Source organism: Podarcis gaigeae, assembly GCF_964106915.1.
Source record: "Podarcis gaigeae genome assembly, chromosome: 17".
Lineage (NCBI taxonomy): Eukaryota > Metazoa > Chordata > Lepidosauria > Squamata > Lacertidae > Podarcis > Podarcis gaigeae.
In genome coordinates this window covers 37379175-37401619 of record NC_139694.1, presented here as the reverse complement: position 1 = coordinate 37401619, position 22445 = coordinate 37379175, and the positions used below count along the sequence as shown (strand labels likewise).

The 22445-nt window shown below is 40.1% G+C and overlaps 1 protein-coding gene across 50 annotated transcripts in view; it reads left to right on the top strand.

Annotated features, from left to right (window-relative positions):
• Positions 1–22445, top strand: part of WNK3 (WNK lysine deficient protein kinase 3) — an 83819-nt gene that overhangs the window by 4968 nt on the left and 56406 nt on the right. For 49 of the 50 annotated variants that reach the window (XM_083718098.1, XM_083718087.1, XM_083718077.1 and 46 more), the window contains exons 2-3: positions 7927–8579; positions 22232–22404. In XM_083718098.1, coding sequence (XP_083574224.1) covers positions 8058–8579; positions 22232–22404 — 695 coding nt within the window. In that variant the 5' untranslated portion in view covers positions 7927–8057. Of the gene's footprint in view, positions 1–892; positions 963–7926; positions 8580–22231; positions 22405–22445 lie in introns of all 50 variants that reach the window. The other variant, XM_083718065.1, reaches the window with a different exon arrangement.

Here is a 22445-nt window from a genome sequence, read left to right as displayed (position 1 = left end):
GAAAGTCATGTAATAGTAGGGACAAATAGGTTGGTGAGTGCTTTCTGCATACTTTTGTTGTGCATTAAAAAGTAACACTCAGACAAACCCAGGTTTCCTAGTTGTATTATGAAATTTTGCTCATGGTTTGAGACTGTAAAAAAAAAAAAGGCATTTAAATATATCCTGCAGCTATCTAGGTTCCTGGTTTAGTTCCTGTTGCCGGCAGAAAGGTAAGAACTTGGGAGCTGAGCAGCAGATTTTATTATCTGGGTCATGAAAGTGGAAGTAAAGTCTCCCGTGACTTGGAATTTTGGCTGCTAGATATCCATTTGTCTCAGAAAGGTGCAATGCATAGATCAAGATTCCATTAATCTCTTGTTGCTTTGGCAGTATGGAAGGATCTCTGGCAATAGGGTGGTGGTGGTGGGGTCCCTCAGAGGGTGTTGCTGTTGCAGAATTCTGTGATTTATTCACACCACTCATCAGAAGGAGCCCTCTGTTCCCTGTCCATGAGTTTATTGCTAGTGTCTGCAATTATGATTTTTTTAAAAATACAAGTCTCCTTAGAACAGAACCTGAAAGCAGAAGCAATTCAGATTATTTTAAGTTACTGTTGAAATGTACATTTTAAATAAAAGTCGTGTAGAGTTCCAACAGTTAAAAAAAATATATATTAGCCAGCTGTTATTTGTTTGCATATATTTCGGGAGCATAGCAGACAGTTTTGACTTGTAGCTGAACCCAAATACTGCTGTTGGTCAAAGACCAAGACTCCTTAAAAGAGGTTGGGTCCCTTACTGAATAGTTTAAGCATCAGAGACTATGCATTTCAGCACTAGCCTGGTAGCCATGGGCAACAAGGAATTCCATGTAGGTGAGTGAGATGGAGTGCTTTGTCCCTTTTCTGCAGCCAGCATAGAAACACAACAGACTGCAGAAGGGATCAAACTCATCATCACTCGTCAGCTAGCCCCAAGTAGGTTAGTATACATTTCTCCTTTTTGCATTCTTATAGCTTTTGTGCATTTCTTTACAAGGTTGTATTATTTTGTAGAGTTAACAACAATTTTACCTAATATAGTATCTTATCCATCTTTTTAATTTGTTTGTGGGTGACTTTTAAAAAGTGGCAGCAAATGACTCCTATTGAAACCTGAGGCAGTTAGAACAGGACCAGAAAGGGACCAGAGCTCCCTTTATCAACCCTATTAAGCTAGATAAGCTTGGATTTTGTGTAAAATTTAAGAGAACTGTTCTGTTTCTTGGACCTAGTAGTAAACCCTAACACTAGACTTTGTACCTCTCTCAAAATAAGAGGTGGACATTCCTTCCCTCCATAGGCATGGTTAGTTCCGGACTTCTCCTTGAGTGTTGGGCAGGAGATTGCTTTGGGATTATTGTTTTAGTTTTGTATGCTGCCTTTTTGCTTCCTATAGTCACTTCTCAGTATCCAACATGATATGGATTCTTCCCTTTTTTTATATACCTGCCTTCTGAGCCATAGTAGGTGATGCTAGCAGTTTTTATTTTGCCTAAAGTATGGAGGAACATTGAGTAAAAGAGACAGTCAAAGACTGAATTGGAAGTATAGGTAGTTCTGTGAACATTGTGATCAAATATGGAGGACCAAATCACACTTCTGATAGTACAGATAGAGAAAGCATTGCTTTTAAGTCAGGGTTCCTGGTTTGTCTTACGTTTCTTTTCTACTGGCTAGAATATGTAGATTTAGCATAGTTACCAATGCTTGTTTACTGATCATAATGAATATGGTACTATCTGTTTAAACTCTCCTAAATGCCTCAAACAGCTTTTTCCTAATTTGCTGGTGAACTTTTCCCAGTCCTGAATATAGCTTGAGTATATGGCGCTTTGTCAAATGATCAGCTACAAAGTCACAGCTGTTCTCTATTCCAAGAGTAGCAGACATTTTAAATGTTAAATGGTTTTTTTCTGCATAGGTGAGGTTGAGACATTTCCTTGACATTTCTGAAGTCTATGTTATGTTCAAGAGTTGATATTCTGGCAGATGCTGCATTTGTAACACTTCTGGCTCTTCCCATGCCTTGTCCAGGGTTTTCAACATAGTCTTTAAGAATGAACACATGGGAAGAGTAGCTTTTGCATATTGTGAAGAAAGCGTGCTGGAGAAAATCTTTTGGGTGAAATCCAGTTCAAGCGGAACAGCTTTCGATCCAGCTGAGGAGTCTGCTAACATAAGAGAATGGAAGGTGATTTTTGCTGATTTTCTCCTTCCCCTTGCAGCACCTTCCACACTATTCTGGAGGGTCACCCAACAGTTTGGAACAAATTTTCAACAGGCATGGTGGGAAGGGTGAATTGTCAAAAATCACCTCTCCTTGCCTAATGCTAGTAGACAAAAAGCCATTCTATGAGCAAAATGGCAACGTTTTATTTCACCCTTTGTTTTTAGAAACGTTAATGATGATGATGATAATAATAATGGAGTTTTTAAAGAACAAAATACCCTGTGATTTCATATTCTTCTTCTTCCCATAAAATATTAATAGTCATTTAGATAGTGCTTTCTTAGTGTTGAGCCTTCTTTCTATATATTATCAAAGTAATTCTAATAAAGATGAGGGGCTGAAGTTGAGTCTTCTCAGCAGTCACCCAGTGAGTTCATGGCTAAGGTGAGCTCCTGGCTTGCATCTAAAACCCTTAGTTCCTATGCTGCTGCTGCTTTCATTCATGCTGGACAGCTTATTTAAAGTGGCTTAAGCTTCAATCACTTTTTGACTTAGCCAAAAACCAATCCTACATCTAGTTTCTGGCTAACAGCTACTATACATCTATGTTCATAGCTTGTCCGATTGTGGAAGGTAGCCAAAACTTGTGAGCTGGCTCTTTTTAACTTTATAGATGTGCTGATTTGTTAACCAGAATCTCTATTTTTCTCTGTCGGTAAAACTGTAACCTCTTCCATCTATGAATGCTATTTTGAAACAAAGTTCAGCATCAACTATGACTGTTGTTTCCTCATCAGAGATTTACAAGTAGGAACCAATGTAGAAATCATTTTGACGCTAAGGCAATTTCAGTTACTGTGGTTGTTAGAGATTTGTTTCTGACACTGAATGTGTTGATCATTTGTATTATAATTGTATGGCCAAGTCCACCCATCAAACTTCCTCAAAAGAAAATTTTCTGGACTGGCCTTTCTCATCTGTCATAGAGGACTCTGAGATCTCAGATCTCTTTATTGCAACCCTTCCTCCACCCTGCAGAGTTTTATACCCATGATAGCTAGAGACTCTGTTCCAAAATATTTATGTGCATTATTCAGATTACAGATATGATTAATCTTATAACTGAATCTGTTCTATTAGATGGCTAAGGTTTTGAAGAATCATGGATCAGGGAAGGGGAATCTGCTGTCTGGCCATTTGTTACCCAGCCCATGTTTCTTTAATGTGAGTCAGAGGTTAATCCAGAAGCATTCAGTGCCAGAAGAGATATGATGGATTAGATAGTCATAGGTGGAAAAAGCATTATTATTGTTTTTCTGTATAGAGTTGAATGGGACCTTGAGGATCATCCAGTTGAAGTTTCTGCAATGGTAGGTTTCCATTGTTCTGCCATTTTTTTAAGGTTAAGGAAGAAGATTGCATAACTTCTCTGGACGACTCATTCTAGTGCCCATCTATTTTTATAATATGGAAGAGTTTTCTGATATCCACCTTCAGCCTACTGCAACTGAAGCCTGTTACTCCCTCTTCTCATTGGCAACCATATTTAAAATATATGCTTATTGGCATATTTTATAAAATATGGTTACCAATGCTAGATAACATTACTTTAGCCCTGTTTAGGGAAGTTTTTAATGTTTGATGTTTTACTGTGTTTTTCATACTCTGTTGGGAGCCACCTAGAGTGGCTGGGGCAACCCAGTCAGATGGGCAGCATACAAATAATAAAATTACTATTATTATTATTAGCTGAGACCTAAGTAGTGCTAAACAAGGTGCTTAAATATAGCATTCTGTTAAAGGAGATGAACCCAAAATGGCATAGTAGATGCGTTTTTCGGCAATCCTGTCTACTGCTGACTTGCTTTTAGTTGTGGCCAATTATAACCTTGGCCATTCTCCACTGCATTCAAGTCTAGATACTTTCTTCAATTTTGTTTTAAGTATTTTCCTCCCAAGTTGTAGCTGTTAAATTGCATTTTATTACTTTAAGACAAGACAGATAGCCAGTGCTTTCTCTCAGTAATTTTTTTATCTGTTCTACTAGTTTTAGTCTGGCTAATTTGTGGGCTCAATGCATTGTAACCCAACCACAGTCTCCATGGTTGGGATGACTAAAAGGTAAAACAAAATTGAACCCCGAATAAGTAAAAACATTAAATTGCCCCCAACATTTCCGTGATCACATAGTCTCTGTTGATGACATTGTGAGCAAATGAAGTAGTTGATTTAAAAAAGAACAAAAACAATGAACCTTTTTAAAACTAGCATTTGTGTATACAAGCTGGGGCTTCTCTGCAGTTAAGAGTCACCATGGGAATGTCACTGGCTCAGCTGGCTTTTGGCCTCAAGGGTGAACTGTTGATCATATGTCATATGTCTGCACCTGTTAGCATATTCACTTAGTACCATTTTTGCTAATGACCTTGGCAGCAAAGTTGCACCTGTGAATTCATTCACATTTTGCCCCATCTTGTCTTTTTGGTGGTGCTGGGGTAGCTATTAATAACATTTATTGTTACAGAGTGAGCAGGTTGTTATAATTAATTTTCACAGCATATATGAATTTAGAATTTCTTTTACCCTTTTGATTACATAAAGAGAGCAGAGCTACATAAATGAGATATTGATAGAATTTCACTGGCTTCTTTGGTATAATGTATCCGCTGTGTTGATCTGAGTATCACTAATCATTTCATAGCCATAACATGGTGGTGGCGGACCTGCTGGCAAAGGTTGCCACAAATCCTAGTTATTTTGAGATATTTTGTCAGATGATTTTTGAAAATCCAATTTAATAATGGCTTGATTATAGTTCTAGCTACATGTTTAGCAACAAGCTGAAAGACTTCTCAATATTTGGTGAAGCAAATACTTCTTTTTACAAACATTTCTTTTTGTATTGTATGTTCTGCTATAGCTTAATAACACTGTCTTTAATAATGCTGTTTATCAGCCACCTAAGACAGAAGGCTTGCCGATCAGAAGGTCGTGGTTCGAAATCCTGCGACGGGGTGTGATCCTGTTGTTCAGTCCCGGCTCCTGCCCACCTTGCAGTTCAAAAGCACGTCAAATTGCAAGTAGATAGATAGATAGGTACTGCTCCAGCGGGAAGGTAAACGGTGTTTCCGTGCGCTGCTCTGGTTCGCCAGAAGCAGCTTAGTCATGTTGGCCACATAACCTGGAAGCTGTACGCTGGCTCCCTCGGCCAGTAAAGCGAGATGAGCGCTGCAAGCCCAGAGTTGTCCACGACTGGACCTAATGGTCAGGGGTCCCTTTACCTTTACCTTTAAGACAGAATTAGACTGACAAGTCTGTAATATCCTTGGTCTACCTTTAAAAAAACTGGTATTGCTTTGACTACTTTCCAGTTCAAATATATAACTTAGTGATAAGTCACATACTTTTTGTAAAAGATCAGCAATTTCATACTTGAGTTCCTTTCAACTCTGGGTGAATGCCATCCAGCTTCAATAAGTTGCCAGTTTTGAACTTGACAATCAGTACTAAAACCACATCTAAAAATATTTGACATACAGTAGTTATTCTGATGCAATCCGCCAACACAGTTGTTCAGGTACAGGTAGCTCTCCAAAAGTTTCTTCAGTAAAGAAAGAATTCATTTAGACTCCAGTACAATTTTCTTATCCATCTTCAGCACACATATTTATTTATTTATTACATTTATATCTCATTATTCTCAGAGGAGCTCAAGGAGGCACACACAGTTCCCTCATCCCCATTTTATACTCACAGCAATCCTGTGAGATAGATTAGGCTGAAAGATGGTGACAAACTCCAGATCACCCAGTAAACTTTCTGGTTGAGTGGGAATTTGAACCCTGGTCCCCCAGTCCTAGTCCACCACTGTTAATCAGCACACCACTGGCTCCTTTTAATGGCTTGTCATTTGATGATTCTACTGTCCCCAGTTTCCTGCTTGGGATAAACCAGACTTCCCCAGCCTGGTGTCCTCCAGGACTATTTATGAGATTACTAAAAAGGAAGGTTGCTTTTTATTTCTGAGTCTTTGAAATATACTTCAACGGAATATTTTTACCTGGTCTGTAATTATGAAATGTTTCTCAAAAGTGAACTGAGATTGTTGACGGAAGAGAATGCTTTAACCCACGGTTGCTTTGTGAGATAGTTCAAATATTTGTTTTCTTTTCCCCCCTTGTGTTATATTTCTTCCCATATTGAAAGCTCACATTCAAAATATGCTTTCTCAAAGGAATATTTATCTAGCAGGGACCAGATACTTTTTGTCTTTAAAAGATGCTCAGGAGAACTGCAAAATAGTTTCCCGTAGACATGCTGTGATAATAGCTTCATAGGAGCCTTCTGTCAGGTACATTCTACTTAGCTGCTGAATGAACCACGAGGTTTCAGCTAGCTCTGTTTAAAATGAATACATTGTCTTCCCTACGTCCCCAAGATTAAACTTTGATAAAACAGCATGGTTGGACTGAATTATTTCAGAAACAAATTATATATTTAAAAGCCTTTGATGAGCTGGTTACAAAGTAAGGTGAAGGGAAGCCAAATAGATGTGCCTTTGTTGCAGTACAGTACATATTTGTAAATAAACTTGGCATATGACTGCAAGTATCTAGAGGGTTTTAAAGGGAGTCCATTAACTCATCCATTTGCTTGAAGCTTTGTTGTTGTTGTATGCTAGCTGATTAAATGCATTTCCATTGAACAATTGATTTTTTTTCTTTTTTACATTTGAAAGCTGTTAAAAAAAGCCTCAAAACCGCATTCAAAATCCCAAGCACTGTGGCCACAGTGCTACCTTCATAATACAACATGCTAGCAGGAAATACCAGTTTATCCGGACTTAATTATTAAGCATCCACAATGCACATTCATAACATGAGAATAGAAGTACTTCTTTCAGTTAATTTATAAGGAGCAATTGTGGTAAGGGCAGGACATAAGGGGAGTGGTGTCTAAGAAAAGCTGTTAGTTGGTTTCTGTTGTTCTGAGGCAGCATATGTCAATTTAGATACATACACTGCCTCAGATAAATGGCAGTACAGTATTAGGATTTTTGATCAACAGACTGGGGGTTCTGTTCCTTGCTCCCTTGTATGACCCAGTGAAAGCAACATGATTCCTGTGTGTGTATGTACATACTTCCTAATTTCTTTCTGTTTGAAAGTTTTTTGCATGGAGGTAGGCTTGAAAAAATGTTTTTATATAGTGTGAGGCCACAATATTCACTGGCCTTTCTAAGCATCCAATAAGAATTGGAATTTTGATATTTGTTTAGGTGAATGCAGTACTTTGTAATACAAATAATAAAGTGAGAGATGACCAACAGGAAAGGTGTATTTGAGAATGTTAGCATTAGTTCGGCTTTGGCAACTGAGTGAACTAATTTACAATAGTTGAGTAGGAGGGGAGGAGAGATACTTAGGTCAGCAAGTTCTTTTTGTACGTCAAACAATCAGTGCTTTTGTATACAGTATACATCTGTATACTTGATGTAACAGAATATATTGAAGCCATTATTGTGTATGATTTGATCTATATTGCATGTAACTCTCATTGAGTTTAAAGCAATAATAAAGTTTCAGCAAAAAAAGAGGAAGAGCAAACAGGTTTGTGTTGCTAGGATTAAGGAAGACCAGATTAATTAAGTGAAAGCTGCGTTTTTGGTGGCTGGCTGCTTCGTATTTCACTTTCTAAAATGATCCTGTTTTCCCTCCCCTCCTTCTTGTTACAGGTTGCCATGGGAATCTTATGATAATCTGAGAGGAAATAAGTCCTGGTAACATTGCCGTTACTCATGATGTGCCTGAAGTGAAGAGGAAGGGAAACACTTAACATATCCAAGTGTCAAGGCTCTGCTGTGTCATGGCTACGGACTCTGGTGAATCAGCCAGCACAGAGGAATCAGAGAAACCTGATGGAGTCTCTATGGAAGGTAGGGACTCCTCTGCTGTTGCCCCTTTGACCATGGAGACCAGGACCAAAGAGGATGTCAACACACCTGCCTCTGGGGCAACTACAGAGAGGAAAAGGTTTTTCCGAAAGAGTGTGGAGATAATGGAGGATGAAAAGGCCTTGGAACCCACTCCAAAGGATGAACAGGAGCAGTTTGTGGTGGGTGACCAGAGGGTGGCTCATCTTTCTTCCAGCGGTCTGGTGGCAGGCCAGGAGGCCAGATGTGAGCATGGCTCGAAGGTGAATTTGGAAGTTTCTAAGGAAAGAACCAAGAAAGAAATAGAAGAGGAGGCCGAGATGAAGGCTGTGGCTACATCGCCTGGAGGAAGGTTTCTGAAATTCGACATTGAGCTGGGGAGAGGGGCCTTCAAAACAGTGTTCAAGGGCCTGGACACAGAAACCTGGGTAGAAGTCGCTTGGTGTGAATTGCAGGTTAGTGTAGATGAGTTCCATCGGTCATTCATGTGTCTGTCTGGTGTTCAGAAGGGCTAACTTTGTCCAGCTTTTGAGAGGTACATTTTGGGATATCCAGAAACCTACATGGCTAGAGTGGTCATACTGCAGAGGCTTCTAATGCAGGAACTAGCAACTTGTATGGCATCTTGAGAAAGCTGGCTTGCATTTTTTAAAAGAACAAGTTACTAGTCTTCATTGTTACAGATAAAAATATACAGTGGTACCTCGGGTTACATATGCTTCAGGTTACAGACGTTTCAGGTTACAGTCTCCGCTAACCCAGAAATAGTACCTCGGGTTAAGAACTTTGCTTCAGGATGAGAACAGAAATCGTGCTCTGGCGGCACAGCAGCAGCGTGAGGCCCCATTAGCTAAAGTGGTGCTTCAGGTTAAGAACAGTTTCAGGTTAAGAATGGACCTCCGGAACGAATTTAGTACTTAACCCGAGGTACCACTGTATTGCTATTTCTGCTAAATTCTTAGAAGCCAGAGATAATCTGCAATTGTTGGGCCACAGGTCTTTCCACTACTTCTGCCTCCTGCACTTCATTGCCACTTCTGAAGTATTAACAATTTTGACACCTTTTACTCAGTTCATAAACTGGGAAAACATCCAATCATGCAGTGCTTACCCCCTCCCAAATAAATAAACTGCACCAAATAAAGTACACATGTTAAGTAAATTTATGCAAATTGTCAACAGAACTGGGTTTTGTTGTGGCTTCAGTACGTTTTTTAAAGCACTGAATTTCAGCACCCCTTGGCTACATTCCTTCCCTATGATAGGATCTCACCTGAGTTGGTATTACTTCATACAGACTTTTATAATGTATAATATTGTGAGTATCTCAGATAGCAAGGAATTTCTTTTTTTCACCAGTTCACAAACCAACTGACTAATCAATATTTATTTATAAGTAAGCACGGGAAATAATTGCTTATAAATACATGGTTTACATATGGTTTCTGAGTGGTTTCCTAAGCAGACACTATTAATGGGTGGTTTCCTCTAATTTAGGAGTTGAAGTATCATGTACCTTCAGACTATTATCTTAGTGGGATGTTCTCCCAGTGATGGAAGTGTATGTTGAAATGTGGCCATAAAGTTGGAGTATACACTAATTGCTCAGGAAAGTGCTTGCCTCAATTTCCATTCTCAACTAGACATTGCATACATTTCTTTCCCTTGCCCTCTTTGTTTTTGCCCTCTATCCATCTCTTGGTTCCATAGCTTCTGTCCTTTGCTATATCTTGACCCTTACTTTAGGCTCCTGCCTCCTCCTCCACTTCTGTTCTGTCCTATTCAGATAGAACTTGTCCCTAGGATTATTTTAGGAAAAGGCCTCATCAAATGTTGGCATCATGTGTATGGAAACATTGCTGAGGGATGGATGAATAATGATGCAGAAGTAGCCAAATTGGTGTGCTCTAGATGTTGTTGGACTACAACTCCTATCATTTCCAACCATTAGCTGTGCTGCCTGAGGCAGATGGGAGCTGAAGTCCATTAACATAAGGGGAGCACTCTTAGCTACGTCTGGGTTCTTTAAAAATTTGCTGCTTCTTCTCCAGGTCTAGTGTTGTCACTCACTTCTCTTTACAGCCAGTAGTTCTGCTGATGTTGCTCATGCCTATGTGTCCACATTCATTCTTAAGTCTTTGCTTCCTTCCACGTCTGTTAAGCACCACCACATTTGCCCCTTGGTTGCTATGCTTGTCAATAAGATAGAGCTGCAAGTGGGCTGTGGTTTTATGGCTGGTGTGAGTGTCACAAGATGCTTTTTTTCCAAATGCAGGTGAAACCTTTTGTGTGCAGTTCATTTGTAGTGCTCTTTGCCAAGTTTCAGACAATATTCCTGCCACAGGATGACCAGTTTTTTAAAAAGGGAAAGGTTCCTGTAACCATGGGCGTAGCCAGGATTTATTGGGGGGGGCAGGGCACCCATCTGCCATCATCCTCTGTCTGGCTCTGTCTAGCAGATTCAGAATGAAATGTCTCAACAACAGTTCTTTAAAATTACTTTAAATTACATCCCCCCTCTGACCGCAACAACAACAAACGTAAGCTATGAACTCTTCACTGATCTGAATTCTGAACTTGAATAAACTGAACTATATCATTGACAAAGCCTGAGGGCTTTCTGCGGTATAAATAGCCTGTGAGAAACTTCCATTTGTTTCTACGCAGGCCCTGCAGGTGCTTGCTTTCAGGAGAAAATGCTGGAAACTATTAGAAGCTTCCAGAACCAAATTACCTGTGATGTGACTGGTCAGTTGGCAGAAGCCACGCCTATTGCTTAGTTGGATTGACAGTTGCATCGCTAGAAAGCGCCACAACATACGTCATCCAAATGACCTCCGCGAGAATTTCAATTTCAAATATCCTGATTATTTCTACATTTACTAAAGTATTTTTATTTATTCACTTGATGGGGGGGCAGCCTGTAACTTTAATAGTTGTGTGTAAAAGGTGGCATTTTGGAAAGAGCAGGGATGACCAAAAACTCAAAACAATGAAAGATGCAGAAATTCTATTCTTTACATCTTGCCATTCTACTCACTTATGCCAGCAAAGCATTCTGGAGGTGGCAGCAAACAAGACACAAATAGACTTTGGAGTGAGGATATTAAAAAGGGACTAGACAAATTCCTGGTGAATGGGCCTATCAGAGGCTATTAGCCATTATAGCTTAAAGGAACTTCCAGGTTCAAAAACCTGTTGCTGAAGGAAAGTGGGAGAGCTGTTGCCTGCTAGCAAATTTCTTGGAAACAGATACTTGGCTACTCTGGGAAACAGGCTGCTTGACTAGGTGGGCCCTGATCCAGCAGGAGTCTTATAATGTTTGGCATCTCTGTTGTCAAAGGTAGTTTATTTACTTGTTCTGTAATAATAAACTGGATGTGGGGTTGGACCAGATGGAGAAGAGTTTGTTTGGATTTGATATCCCGCCTTTCACTCCCCTTCAGGAGTCTCAAAGCGGCTAACATTCTCCTTTCCCTTTCTCCCCCACAACAAACACTCTGTGAGGTGAGTGGGGCTGAGAGACTTCAAAGAAGTGTGACTAGCCCAAGTTCACCCAGCAGCTGCATGTGGAGGAGCGGAGACTCGAACCCGGTTCACCAGATTACGAGACTACCTCTCTTAACCACTACACCACACTGGCTCTCATGAACCTCAGGGGTCCCTTCCAACTTTCCAACTCTCTGATTCTGTTGTGCCCCCATAGTTGTCCTGCTTTGGAACAGATAGACTGTAATAGAGGACTAAGCATATTATGTGAATAGCAGGTGAATGCATTAGAAAGACCATTCAGAGGGAAAGTACCATTTTAAAGCAAGCCAGGTCATTGCTTGCATTTTCTTTGTAATGGAAAATTGATTTGAGTAGCTATGATTCAAAAAACAGTGTGTGGTTGTTCCCTCACCCGCCCCCCCATACCCATCAGTGGGTGGTGGAATAACTACTGAATGCCTAATAATTGGTTTAATCTCCTCCCCAGCTAGTTTAGCCTAAGCTCATCAGAATTTTCCATGCCATGCATCTAAACAGCTCCTCTGCAGTGAGTGCTGGCTGAGTTTAAAGCAAAGCTTATGCTGTGCCATATTTGTAGCCTTATCAGTTACAACATTCATTGATCCAGCACCGCAATCTATATTCCATCCTCTAGCATTGTCCTGAGCACATTAAAAGAGTAATTTAGCAGGGCTGTTTGTTTGGATACAATATCAAAACAATAAATACTGGTACAATATGTGAGAATTTCAGTTGGTATGTTTGTTACTTAGACCTACTTTTAAATATATTTATTTCAAAGTAAGCTCTATTGGAAGCATCAGAATTAAACTTATTGTGTTTATGAAAAAAGCTATATTTTAAACTCATTAATTACTGAATGAAAGTAAATTCTGGCCCTCAAGCTTAAGGAACGTGTTTGACCCCAGATCTTGGTTGTGAATCAACTCCAAGTATTGTTGGTCTGCAAAGCTTATATAGGCTCTTTTCTTAAAATATAGATGAAGGCATTTTAGCTCTGAACTCTTGCTGTGGTAGCAGATTCCATAGCTGGCCACCTCTCTGTGAAGAATGCTTTTGCTATCGGTGCCCAAATTGTTTGAGGGTAGAACATTGTCAGGAGACCTGGGTTTTATTCTTGGACTCGCTATTACTTTGCTGTGTGACTGGAATGTATCCTTTTTCTGTGCCCCATCAATAAAAAGTGGATGACATATTTGCAGGAAGATGTAAGGCTTCTTGAAAAGTGCAGTATGAGAAGTGCTGCATAACCTTTAGTCAAATCTTTTGGTACTTGTGATCATTCTAGGGCTTAGAGATGATTCATGCTAGACTGCATCTGCTAAGCTTTTGCTGGGGTTGCTTTAACTTTATCAGCCGTAATAACTCATTGCCCACTTTACTGTCAGAATCTATTTTAAATCCATCTCGAAGTTTGCCCCAGAAACTTTCCATGCTAATTCCTCTTTCCTTGTGTGCATTGCAGGTAAGGAAGTAATTAAGTCAAATATACATCCCAGCACTGACAAGATTAAAAGATGTTTTATACATGAATGTCAGACCTAGATCACTTCCAGATAGCCTGCTTATTGAGCATTTGTCCCGATTTGTTTGCACATTTTCGGGGGGAGGTTAGATGAGATGGGCTGTTTATTGAGCATTCATTTTGAATGATTGATTTGCATAGAGGTTATATGACATTGCATCAAATGATTGCTCTCCCACACTTTTCAATGCATTTTTCCATCACTTTTTTTTAGCTGCATTGTATTTTTATATTTTATTAACAGGTAGAGTTGGTTTTTATTGGAAATAATAAACTGCTCTGTGGAGGAAGTTCCTCAATAAGCAGGATATATTAAAATAAGTTTTTTTAAACTCTTCCTGCCCTTTGTGATCCCAAGGACAGGTCACCATAGCAACTGTTATTTTTCATGTTCCAAAGATGCACATAACCACAGTCACTTAGAGACAACATGGGAGGGAGGGAGGGAGAATGAAATGTGTGTTCCATCCATCCTTGCTTCACACACTCCACTTAATTCATTACTTCCGGATTAATTATGTCACCCTGAAAAAGTTCAGAGGGTGGTGGTGCATAGGTGCGACTTTTCTGTGGTGGCTCCACGTAATGTCTACCTCCCTACCTTCTGCCCTATCAGTCTCAGTGAGCACTAACCTCTACTGGTTTATTTATATATGTATTTATAAATAAAAGAATGAACACACACACACACACACACCTTTCAACAAAACCCGCAAGGCAGCTTCTACATAACTGGAAGGGGTTGTCTGAAGAGTTGGGGGCGTGGAGTCATCAGTAAGCTAAATGTCCTTTTCTATCAAGGAGAGCATGTTGAGCTGGTGTGTAGGATCAAACATCAGCTAACAAATTGGGATTTAATCAACTTCTGGGTGGTAGCTGTCTAAGTGATATTTAATCCAGACAAGATAGAGGTGTTTTTGGCTGATAGGACTAGTAATCCTGGGATAGTGATGCAGCTAGTTTGGGATGGGATTAGACCATGGAAAATCAGGTCCACAGCCTGGGAATGCTCCTGGACCTGGCTTTGATCTGGATGGTCAGGTGGCAGAGTTTGCCCAATTTAAGCTGATATGCCAATGGTGCCTCTTTTGTGGGAGGGAAACTTAGGGTTGTATTCATCTAACCTCTATATGAAGTAGGTGCAAGAAATTAATGGACCTAAGTTAGTCATGGTGGATCTACTCTGAATGAAAATTTGTTGAATACAACCCCTGGGCGTCATCACTCATGCCTTATTTAAATTGACTGTCAGGAGCCATACTGTATCTCCAGAACTACAAAATCAATTTCATGCCCTCACCTCGGACACTGATTCTTGGCCAGAGGAGCAAGAACAGTGGTTGCAGATCTCAGAAGACACTGAGGTGGGAGTGAAAGGCACAGCGTACAGAATTCCTGCTGCTCCCCAGAGAAGGAAGAGATGTGTGGTGGTGGCGGCAGGTGACTCCCTACGGAGGGAGACAGAGGCAGCAGTGTGAGGAGAAATGGCTCTCCTTGACCTGATTGTCTTCCTTTATGAATGACTGCCATAAGTATTGGAACTGAGTGCCAGCCCATTGGAACAACTTCTTAGTGCTTCTTTCCAGCAAGTGTATGTCTTTTCAAAAGGAAATTACATCCCTGTTGGTTGGAAATTAAATAAGAAAAAAAAGTCATGTAGGAACAGCATGAAGGTTGCTCTCCCCTCTGAAAGCTTTGGTTAGCAGCAGCACTAACAGCTAAACGCGTAATTCTAGTGCACGTTTGCAGCTGGCCACTATGCTCACATTGTTTTTTGCAATCTATTTAGCATGGAATTCTTTGCTTTCACATTGTTTTTAAAAAAACCTCTGCCTTCTACATAATGGCAGATTTAACTGTTTTTGGTCTTGCTAAACGGAAGCATCCGATATTGGTTCCTGTGTCTGGTAATTTTTATCCCCGAGTGAAGCACTTCACTGGCACTGTAAAATGAGAAATACAAAACAGATAAAATGATTCTTTTTATTAGATTCTCTTCTGTTGTTGAAGACACATGCATACCTTCCAGTTACTTAGAGCTCTTTATCAACAGGAAGTTGGTTCAATAAAAGATCAGATTAATTAAAAGTGTTCTCTTTTCTACTTGCAATTTATGCACATTTAACTTGTGCACGTTCAGCTTTGCACACTGAACAAAAAAAAAAAATCAAAAAGAGGTGGAAAGAGACTTTAGCAGTCCTATCCACCACTGAATCCAATTGGAAGCCAACGTGTTTTGACTATACACAATTTTGGCTTTAGGCAATATCCCCACAGCATAACCCCCCTGCAAGTTAAGAGGTGCTTGTATGAGAAATTGATTCAAAAAGTATATGGTCTCAAAACATGGATTCAGTAAGGATAGATCATATAATTGATAGCAATACCAACAAGGCCATAAATTCATTATTTTACTACATTTAAAGAGATATTTGACCACATGGAATAAGGAAAGCAAATCTTTAATTTTAGAAAATGAAGATGAATGTAAAACTTTACAAGCATAAGTACCTTCTGCTTTTCATCAGTTGCCTATATGGCCCCCATCTTCCATTCGCTTATATTTTTTAAGCCAGGCAAAATGTTTGCCCTTCTGCCCTCCAATATTAAACAGCTATCAGATCTTCTGAGTGCCATTTAGACTATTGTTTATTTTGGCTTATTAAAAGGTAAGAGATTATGTTGGAACATCAGTCATTTTAAAAGGTAATCAACAAAAAGGAAACATAGAAAATGAACTAGTCATGGAAATTGGCTTCATAGGCAGGTGATCAGCACTTAAGTAAACAGTGGCTCTTTGTCTTTGTCCCAAAGCTGTTGGAAAAGTTTTGTCTTTGCAACTGCAAAGAGGGACTGACATTGGGATGTCTTACAAAGCATCAGACACTTATGTGGAAGAAAAAGAAAGTTTGGTGACAGAGGTCTGCTTAATTCTCAGATAAGCTGGTTAAAGCAGTAATGGTAGTTATCAAGAGTAGAACAATGTATGTAGCTGCTCCCTACAGATTTTAATATCTGTATGGATTGTAATTGCTGGCAGACATGGAGTGATTTATGGGAAGGTATTCTGTTGACCATAAGGGATGCGAGTGGTGCTGTGGGTTAAACCACTGAGCCTAGGGCTTGCCGATCAAAAGGTCAGCGGTTCAAATCCCTGCGACAGGGTGAGCTCCCGTTGCTTGGTCCCTGCTCCTGCCAACCTAGCAGTTCGAAAGCACAAAGTGCAAGTAGATAAATAGGTACCGCTCCAGCAGGAAGGTAAACAGCGTTTTTGTGTGCTGCTCTGGTTTGCCAGAAGTGACTTAGTCATGATGGCCACATGACCCAGAAGCTGTACGCCGGCTCCCTCGGCCAATAAAGTGAGATGAGTGCCGCAAGTCCAGAGTCATCCATGACTGGACCTAATGGTCAAGGGTCCCTTTACCTTTACCTTTATTCTGTTGACCAGTCAGCCAATACAGCCAGGATTTGTGGTGCTATATGGTTACATGTGCAAAGCCACCCAGGGGCTTTCTGTTCTTAGCTTGGATTGCACAGCTTTGCAGTAGAAAGGCTAGATTTGATGACATAAGCCCAAACTGACTGGCTATGTTGCAGTTTCTGTACTATTTCTTGGGGCCAGCTTTTAAGAGAAGATGATATATGAAAGAAATTGAAAGATCTGGACTAACTTCCCACTTTCTGCAGAAATCTATATTAGCATGGGTGGCATTCTTTAACCATTTGCAGCCCTTCATTTCAACTATCTGCAAAAAATGGAGGGAAAAATTCTGTAAAACTCTTGTGAAGCTTTGATGGCTCTGCATACTGGGGTTAGTGAGTGCTGAAAGTGTATATGATTGTTTTTAGTTTCTAATGGTTAGAACTATCACATTAATCATTATTGCACATGCTGTGTAAATGCAAACACTGGTCCATGTTCCAAAGAGGTTGTAGCTCAGTGGGCTTATATAAGTGAACAAGAGACCTCTTTTGCTAAGTAAGCATATGTTTCTTTTATTTAGTCATGGAAAATAAAAGATGACCCTGGACAGCTAAACTACAGAAGAGACTTTGGGATTAAAACCTACTGTAAAAAATGACAATTGCATAAGTTAAGAAAGGGAAGCATAAGAACATTACATAATTTAATAGATTTTGCATAAAACTGTCTCTAAATGGTTGGGAACAGATAATTTGCCATTGTAACTTGTCACCTTTTTAAAAAGAACAACAAAACAAACAAAGGCTTTAAAATCTATGCTGTTGTTAGGGAGGGAAAGAAATTAGCATATTATATAGTTCAATGAAGCAGAAAAGTTTCCTGTTCCAGTGCCTGTTTTGCTAATGGCTTGATTTCTTGGTGGGCCAATTAACCATTTTTATGTTTATGGATGGATAAACCTGCTTAACTGCTTGCTTGGAGTGCATTAGTGGGGATATTTAGCTTATAGTGAGTAGTCTCAGCAAGGCACTTTGTTGCATGACACCCACTAACATATACACCTTTCTATAACTAAGTGAGGACATTATACAGTAGGAAGTCCAACCATCTTAAGCATAAAACACCCCCAGCTGATGCCTGCCTTAATTTCTGAGGTAGGAGACAGCATATCTTCTTTCTGTACCTCATGCCACAGGATAACTGCTCTTCAATTTGGCAAGCTGTTTCTAATATGTAACTTTATTCTACTTTACAGTAGGTTATTTCTTGTCCTGTCTTCTGGGCAGGATGAACAATTCCCTGTTTTTCATTTTTTGAGATACATCTGTAAAACTCTCATATTAGCTCCCCGCCTCCTTTTCTTGAGGCCGTATATAATGAGCTGTTTCAAACTTTCTTCATGCTGTGTGCTTTCTAACCTAAACTTACTGTTTTCTAAATTATTTCCAGCTTAATGTTTCATGGAACAGAAATGCCCAGAACTGAACATGGCACTGCATGTGAGGTCTTGCTAGTGCTCAGTGAAATGCTACTAGCTATGTTTTACCTCCTCAGTTGGAGGCAGTATGCCCCTGAAGGCCAATTGCTGGGAATCACAACTGGGGAATGCTATCATGCTCAGGTCTTTCTTACAGGCTTTCCTTTAGCATCTGGTCGGTCACTGAAAACAGAATCCTGAACTAGACAGATGTTCCATTGGCTTGATCCAGCAGGCTGTTCTTATGTACTTTTCCTGAGTCTTGCAAATGATAGTCCAGATTTCACATTCTCTGACCACTAGTACAAAGGCTGTTGTGCTAGCATAAGGGTGAGAATCATGGTTTGGCAAAATAAAATCCATCACAACTATTACACTAGCAGAAGTTGGTGAAACTGGTTGTGCAACAGGAAGTATTTGTGCTATAGTCATCTGTTGTGCAACCAGTCACAAGAACCATGCTGACTTCTTGCACCTTCCCATTTATTTATTTATTTTATTTATTTGACTCCTTAGTCGCTTGTCACCTAGCAGGTGTCCAAGGGACAGAAGAACATAAACATAGGCACACTATAAAATAGAACCATTCTGCTAGTGCAACAGGGCTAAGGGACTTTCACTTAGCACCACATTGAACTTCGTTGATGGTTCTGCTGATCGCATAGCCAAAAATGGCATTTGTCTTTTGCATCCTAATTTTTGACTTATGGCTCAGTGGTTATTCTGGATAATCAGCTAACTGTTTAACCAGGAACTGAATTGTTGACAGTCAGCAATTGACCAATTAACAAAAGGTTCCATTTGAAACAAAGCTTGCTTGTTGTAAATTAACCTAGCATGAATTTGGAGTGCAGTTTTAGGTGGGACCTTTGATGCCAGTTCAGTTTGTGTGAACCAATGGGAAAAGGATGGTGTCCGATTCCTGAATGCTATTCAAAACTCACTATTGTCAATGGAAAATAAATGGCAAGTACAAATATATTCTTTCTCCTCCCCAAGCTAAATGTGCGTTTGTGTGGGATTTTTTTTTTTTTGGGTGCACTACATATGTCATGAGTTCAAGTTTCTGTGTCAACAGTATCTCTTTATGGAATTTTAGGGGGGATGCTGAAAGTCATCTAGTCCAACCCCCCAAAGAATGCAGGAATCTCAACCAAAACATCCCTGACAGATGGCCAGCCAACCTCTGCTTTAAAACGTACAAGGAAAGAGTCTACCACTTTCTGAGAGAGTCCGTTCCACTGTCAAACAGCTCTTATTGCAAGCTGTTAAGTTGCATGACTTAATTGGTTGCATTAAGTCAATAACATCAAATACAATTACTCTATAATCAGTTGCATTTCAACCAGCCTGAAGGAAACAATAAAATGTTTGCAGCTTTGCAAAATCACCCATCATCATTAATTTTGCAAATTGTTACTTGCTGATCACTTGAACATAGGCACATAAAACAATTGAGTTGTTCGGAGATCCTTGATTTGTCTTTCCTGTAGAACTGTGTTGAGCGAAGTGGCTGCTCAGAGCCCCATCAGATGTGAAGAGGCCAGCAGTGCCCACTTCTCCTTGGGCTGTTGGGGGTGGAGGGAAGACTGCATCCTCTTGGCATCTGTCCCTTTCATTATTGCTCCTTCCCTTTCTCATTGTGTTTCCTGGCTTTGCTGCATATATGTGCTGCCAAATTTATGCTAACTGAGCATCAGCCAAAGGAATTAAAGGGGATTGTTAACTTACAATCACTCACTTGCCGTCATGTTGAGTAGGGCTGATGCATTTTGTGGTATTTTATTTGTAAAGAGAGAGTTCTCTTAAAAGTGTGTGTGTGTGTGTGTGTGTGTGTGTGTGTGTGTGTGTTGTACATGTCTGTCCTCTTTGCCTGAATGTTTGGTTTGGGTTTAAGGCAACTTGGAAGTTTCGGTAGCAGGAAAAAGGAAATAATTTGCCTATGTATAACTTAGGTCAGCATTCATAACTGTTTTATTTTGATTCAATACTTAGATCATAAAGGCAGAAGTAGGTTGAAACGTAGCCCAAGGCACATCTTACACTTTTACCCTCCTCTTAAACACAGAATCCTCTGTTGAGTTAGTGTTTTGTTCTGTTGAGCTGAGTTTGCTGCATTTGTCCTTGAAGGAGGTTAGAGATCATCAGAAGCCTGGTACTGATATAAAGTGTTCTGAACTCAGCACGTATTAAAATCACTTATTTTGACTTCCAGATGAGTGGCATCACTCCATGGTTCATCCACCAAAATGACCAGCAACCTCTGTGTTAGAACAAAACAGGACTGAAATAGACCTAGATAGTCTCATCCAGGAAACTGATTGCACAGCAACCTGCCACTCAAGCACTTGGGGTAGGAAGGGAATATTCGCAACTAGGTCTAGAGGGGAATTTTTCAGGATGAGTTGCAAAACTTCTTCATTTAGGGTGGTTGGAGAAGCCCTTCTTTGAAGGAAGTGTTGGTCCAATCTCTTCCTGCCTTGATATTATGAGCCAAGAAAAGCAAAGGGTTAAGTATATACCATATTTTTCACTCTATAAGACGCACCAGACCACAAGACGCACCTAGTTTTTGGAGGAGGAAAACAAGAAAAAAAATATTCTGAATCTCAGAAGCCAGAACAGCAAGAGGGGTCGCTGCGCAGCGAAAGCGACCTGCATTCGCTCCATAAGATGCACACACATTTCCCCTTACTTTTTAGGAGGGAAAAAGTGAGTCTTATAGAGCAAAAAATACGGTAGGTTGTATGTCCAAGGACTCTGTCCAGCAGCTGAAATTCATCCAATGAAACAAGCTTACGTGTGCTCTGGTTACCTTCCCTGGTGACCAAGTCAAGGCAAATATGAGTGGTTTCTATTCTCAAAGTGGTGGTGGTGGTGGTGATGATGATGACGATTTATATACCTCCCTTTATCAAAAGATCCCAGGATGGTGCACAATACCAGAAATGCACTACAAAACACCAACGATAAAAAGCATACAGCCAGCCTAATCGTAAAACAAACATATTAATAACACTCCTCTTTCCCTACACTTTTACAGGCCATAGATCATTTAATAGCCATAGGCCTGGGTAAAGAGAAATGCTTTTTCCTGGTGTCTAAAGACATATAATGATGGCATCAGGGGAGTTTTTCTGGGGAGACCATTCCACAATCGGAGCCATCACAGAAAAGACCCATTCTCTTGTTGCTACCCTCCGAAATTGGAGGGGGGGGAGCTAGAGAAGGGCCTCAAATGACAGGCACCACAATGTGTCAGAATGAGCCTCTTGAGGATTTATTCACATATCCCTGGCCAAGCTGGAGAAGGCCTTAGGCCACCAGAAGGACCTCCACTGGATGACACTGTGAGGATGCAGCAGTGTTGGAGAAATAATGTTTCTTTGCCATCACTGCCACTATTGAGTAAACCAAAGAAGGAGCTTTTACCTGAAATCGTGCAGACTTGCGGGGAGTCTTCTGCCATGTTCATTCAAATCAGCTTCCAAGCTGCGTCACAGCCTTCATTTTTTTAGTATATCAGGGAGCCAGTCGGGTCCTGCTTAGTATATATAATCTGCAAGTGTGTAAAAACCAAAGGCATCTGGGAAAACTTTCTTGAATGTTTTTCTTACTTTAATGCTCCCCACGAAACAAATTTCTAGAAGCTTAGAATTTCTAGAAGCAGCACTTTTCATTCTTTTTGCTGACTATGGCTATATCCATTCATTGGGCAGTATCCAATGAAATACTGTAGGACTTCTAGAGGTGCATTCTAAGTTCCCCCTTCCTCTCCTCCCTAAACCTGTTCTAGATTTCCTCACACAATCCAGAACAGAGGAAGGGGAGGGCATAGGTGTATGTGTGTAGGGGGAGAGGGAAGGGGAGGAGATTCTCTTCTGTTTCACAAAGGGAAGACCTTCTGTTAATTGAACTGCTTTGTTGGATATCACCCATTGCTTTTATCACTCGTGTTTGGTGTCTCTCTCACTGAGTGTTTAAAACAGCAGTGTGACCCATACTTGACCAACCTAGACCAGGAATAACAGCTACAACAAAACCAAGAAAGAGTCTTGTGGAACCCGATATACTAACAAATTTATTGTAGCATAAGTTTAATTAGATGCATGATATTGCTTACACAACATAATATAGTGATTCTTTGTACATCTTTTCTTCATTTTAGGACAGGAAGCTGACCAAAGCTGAGCAGCAGAGGTTTAAAGAAGAAGCTGAGATGCTCAAGGGATTGCAACATCCTAACATTGTCCGATTTTATGATTCCTGGGAATCAACTGTTAAAGGAAAGAAGTGCATTGTATTGGTAACTGAGCTGATGACATCTGGAACACTGAAGACGTATGTTTTTTCTTTCACAAATTTGATATAGTGTTTTTTTA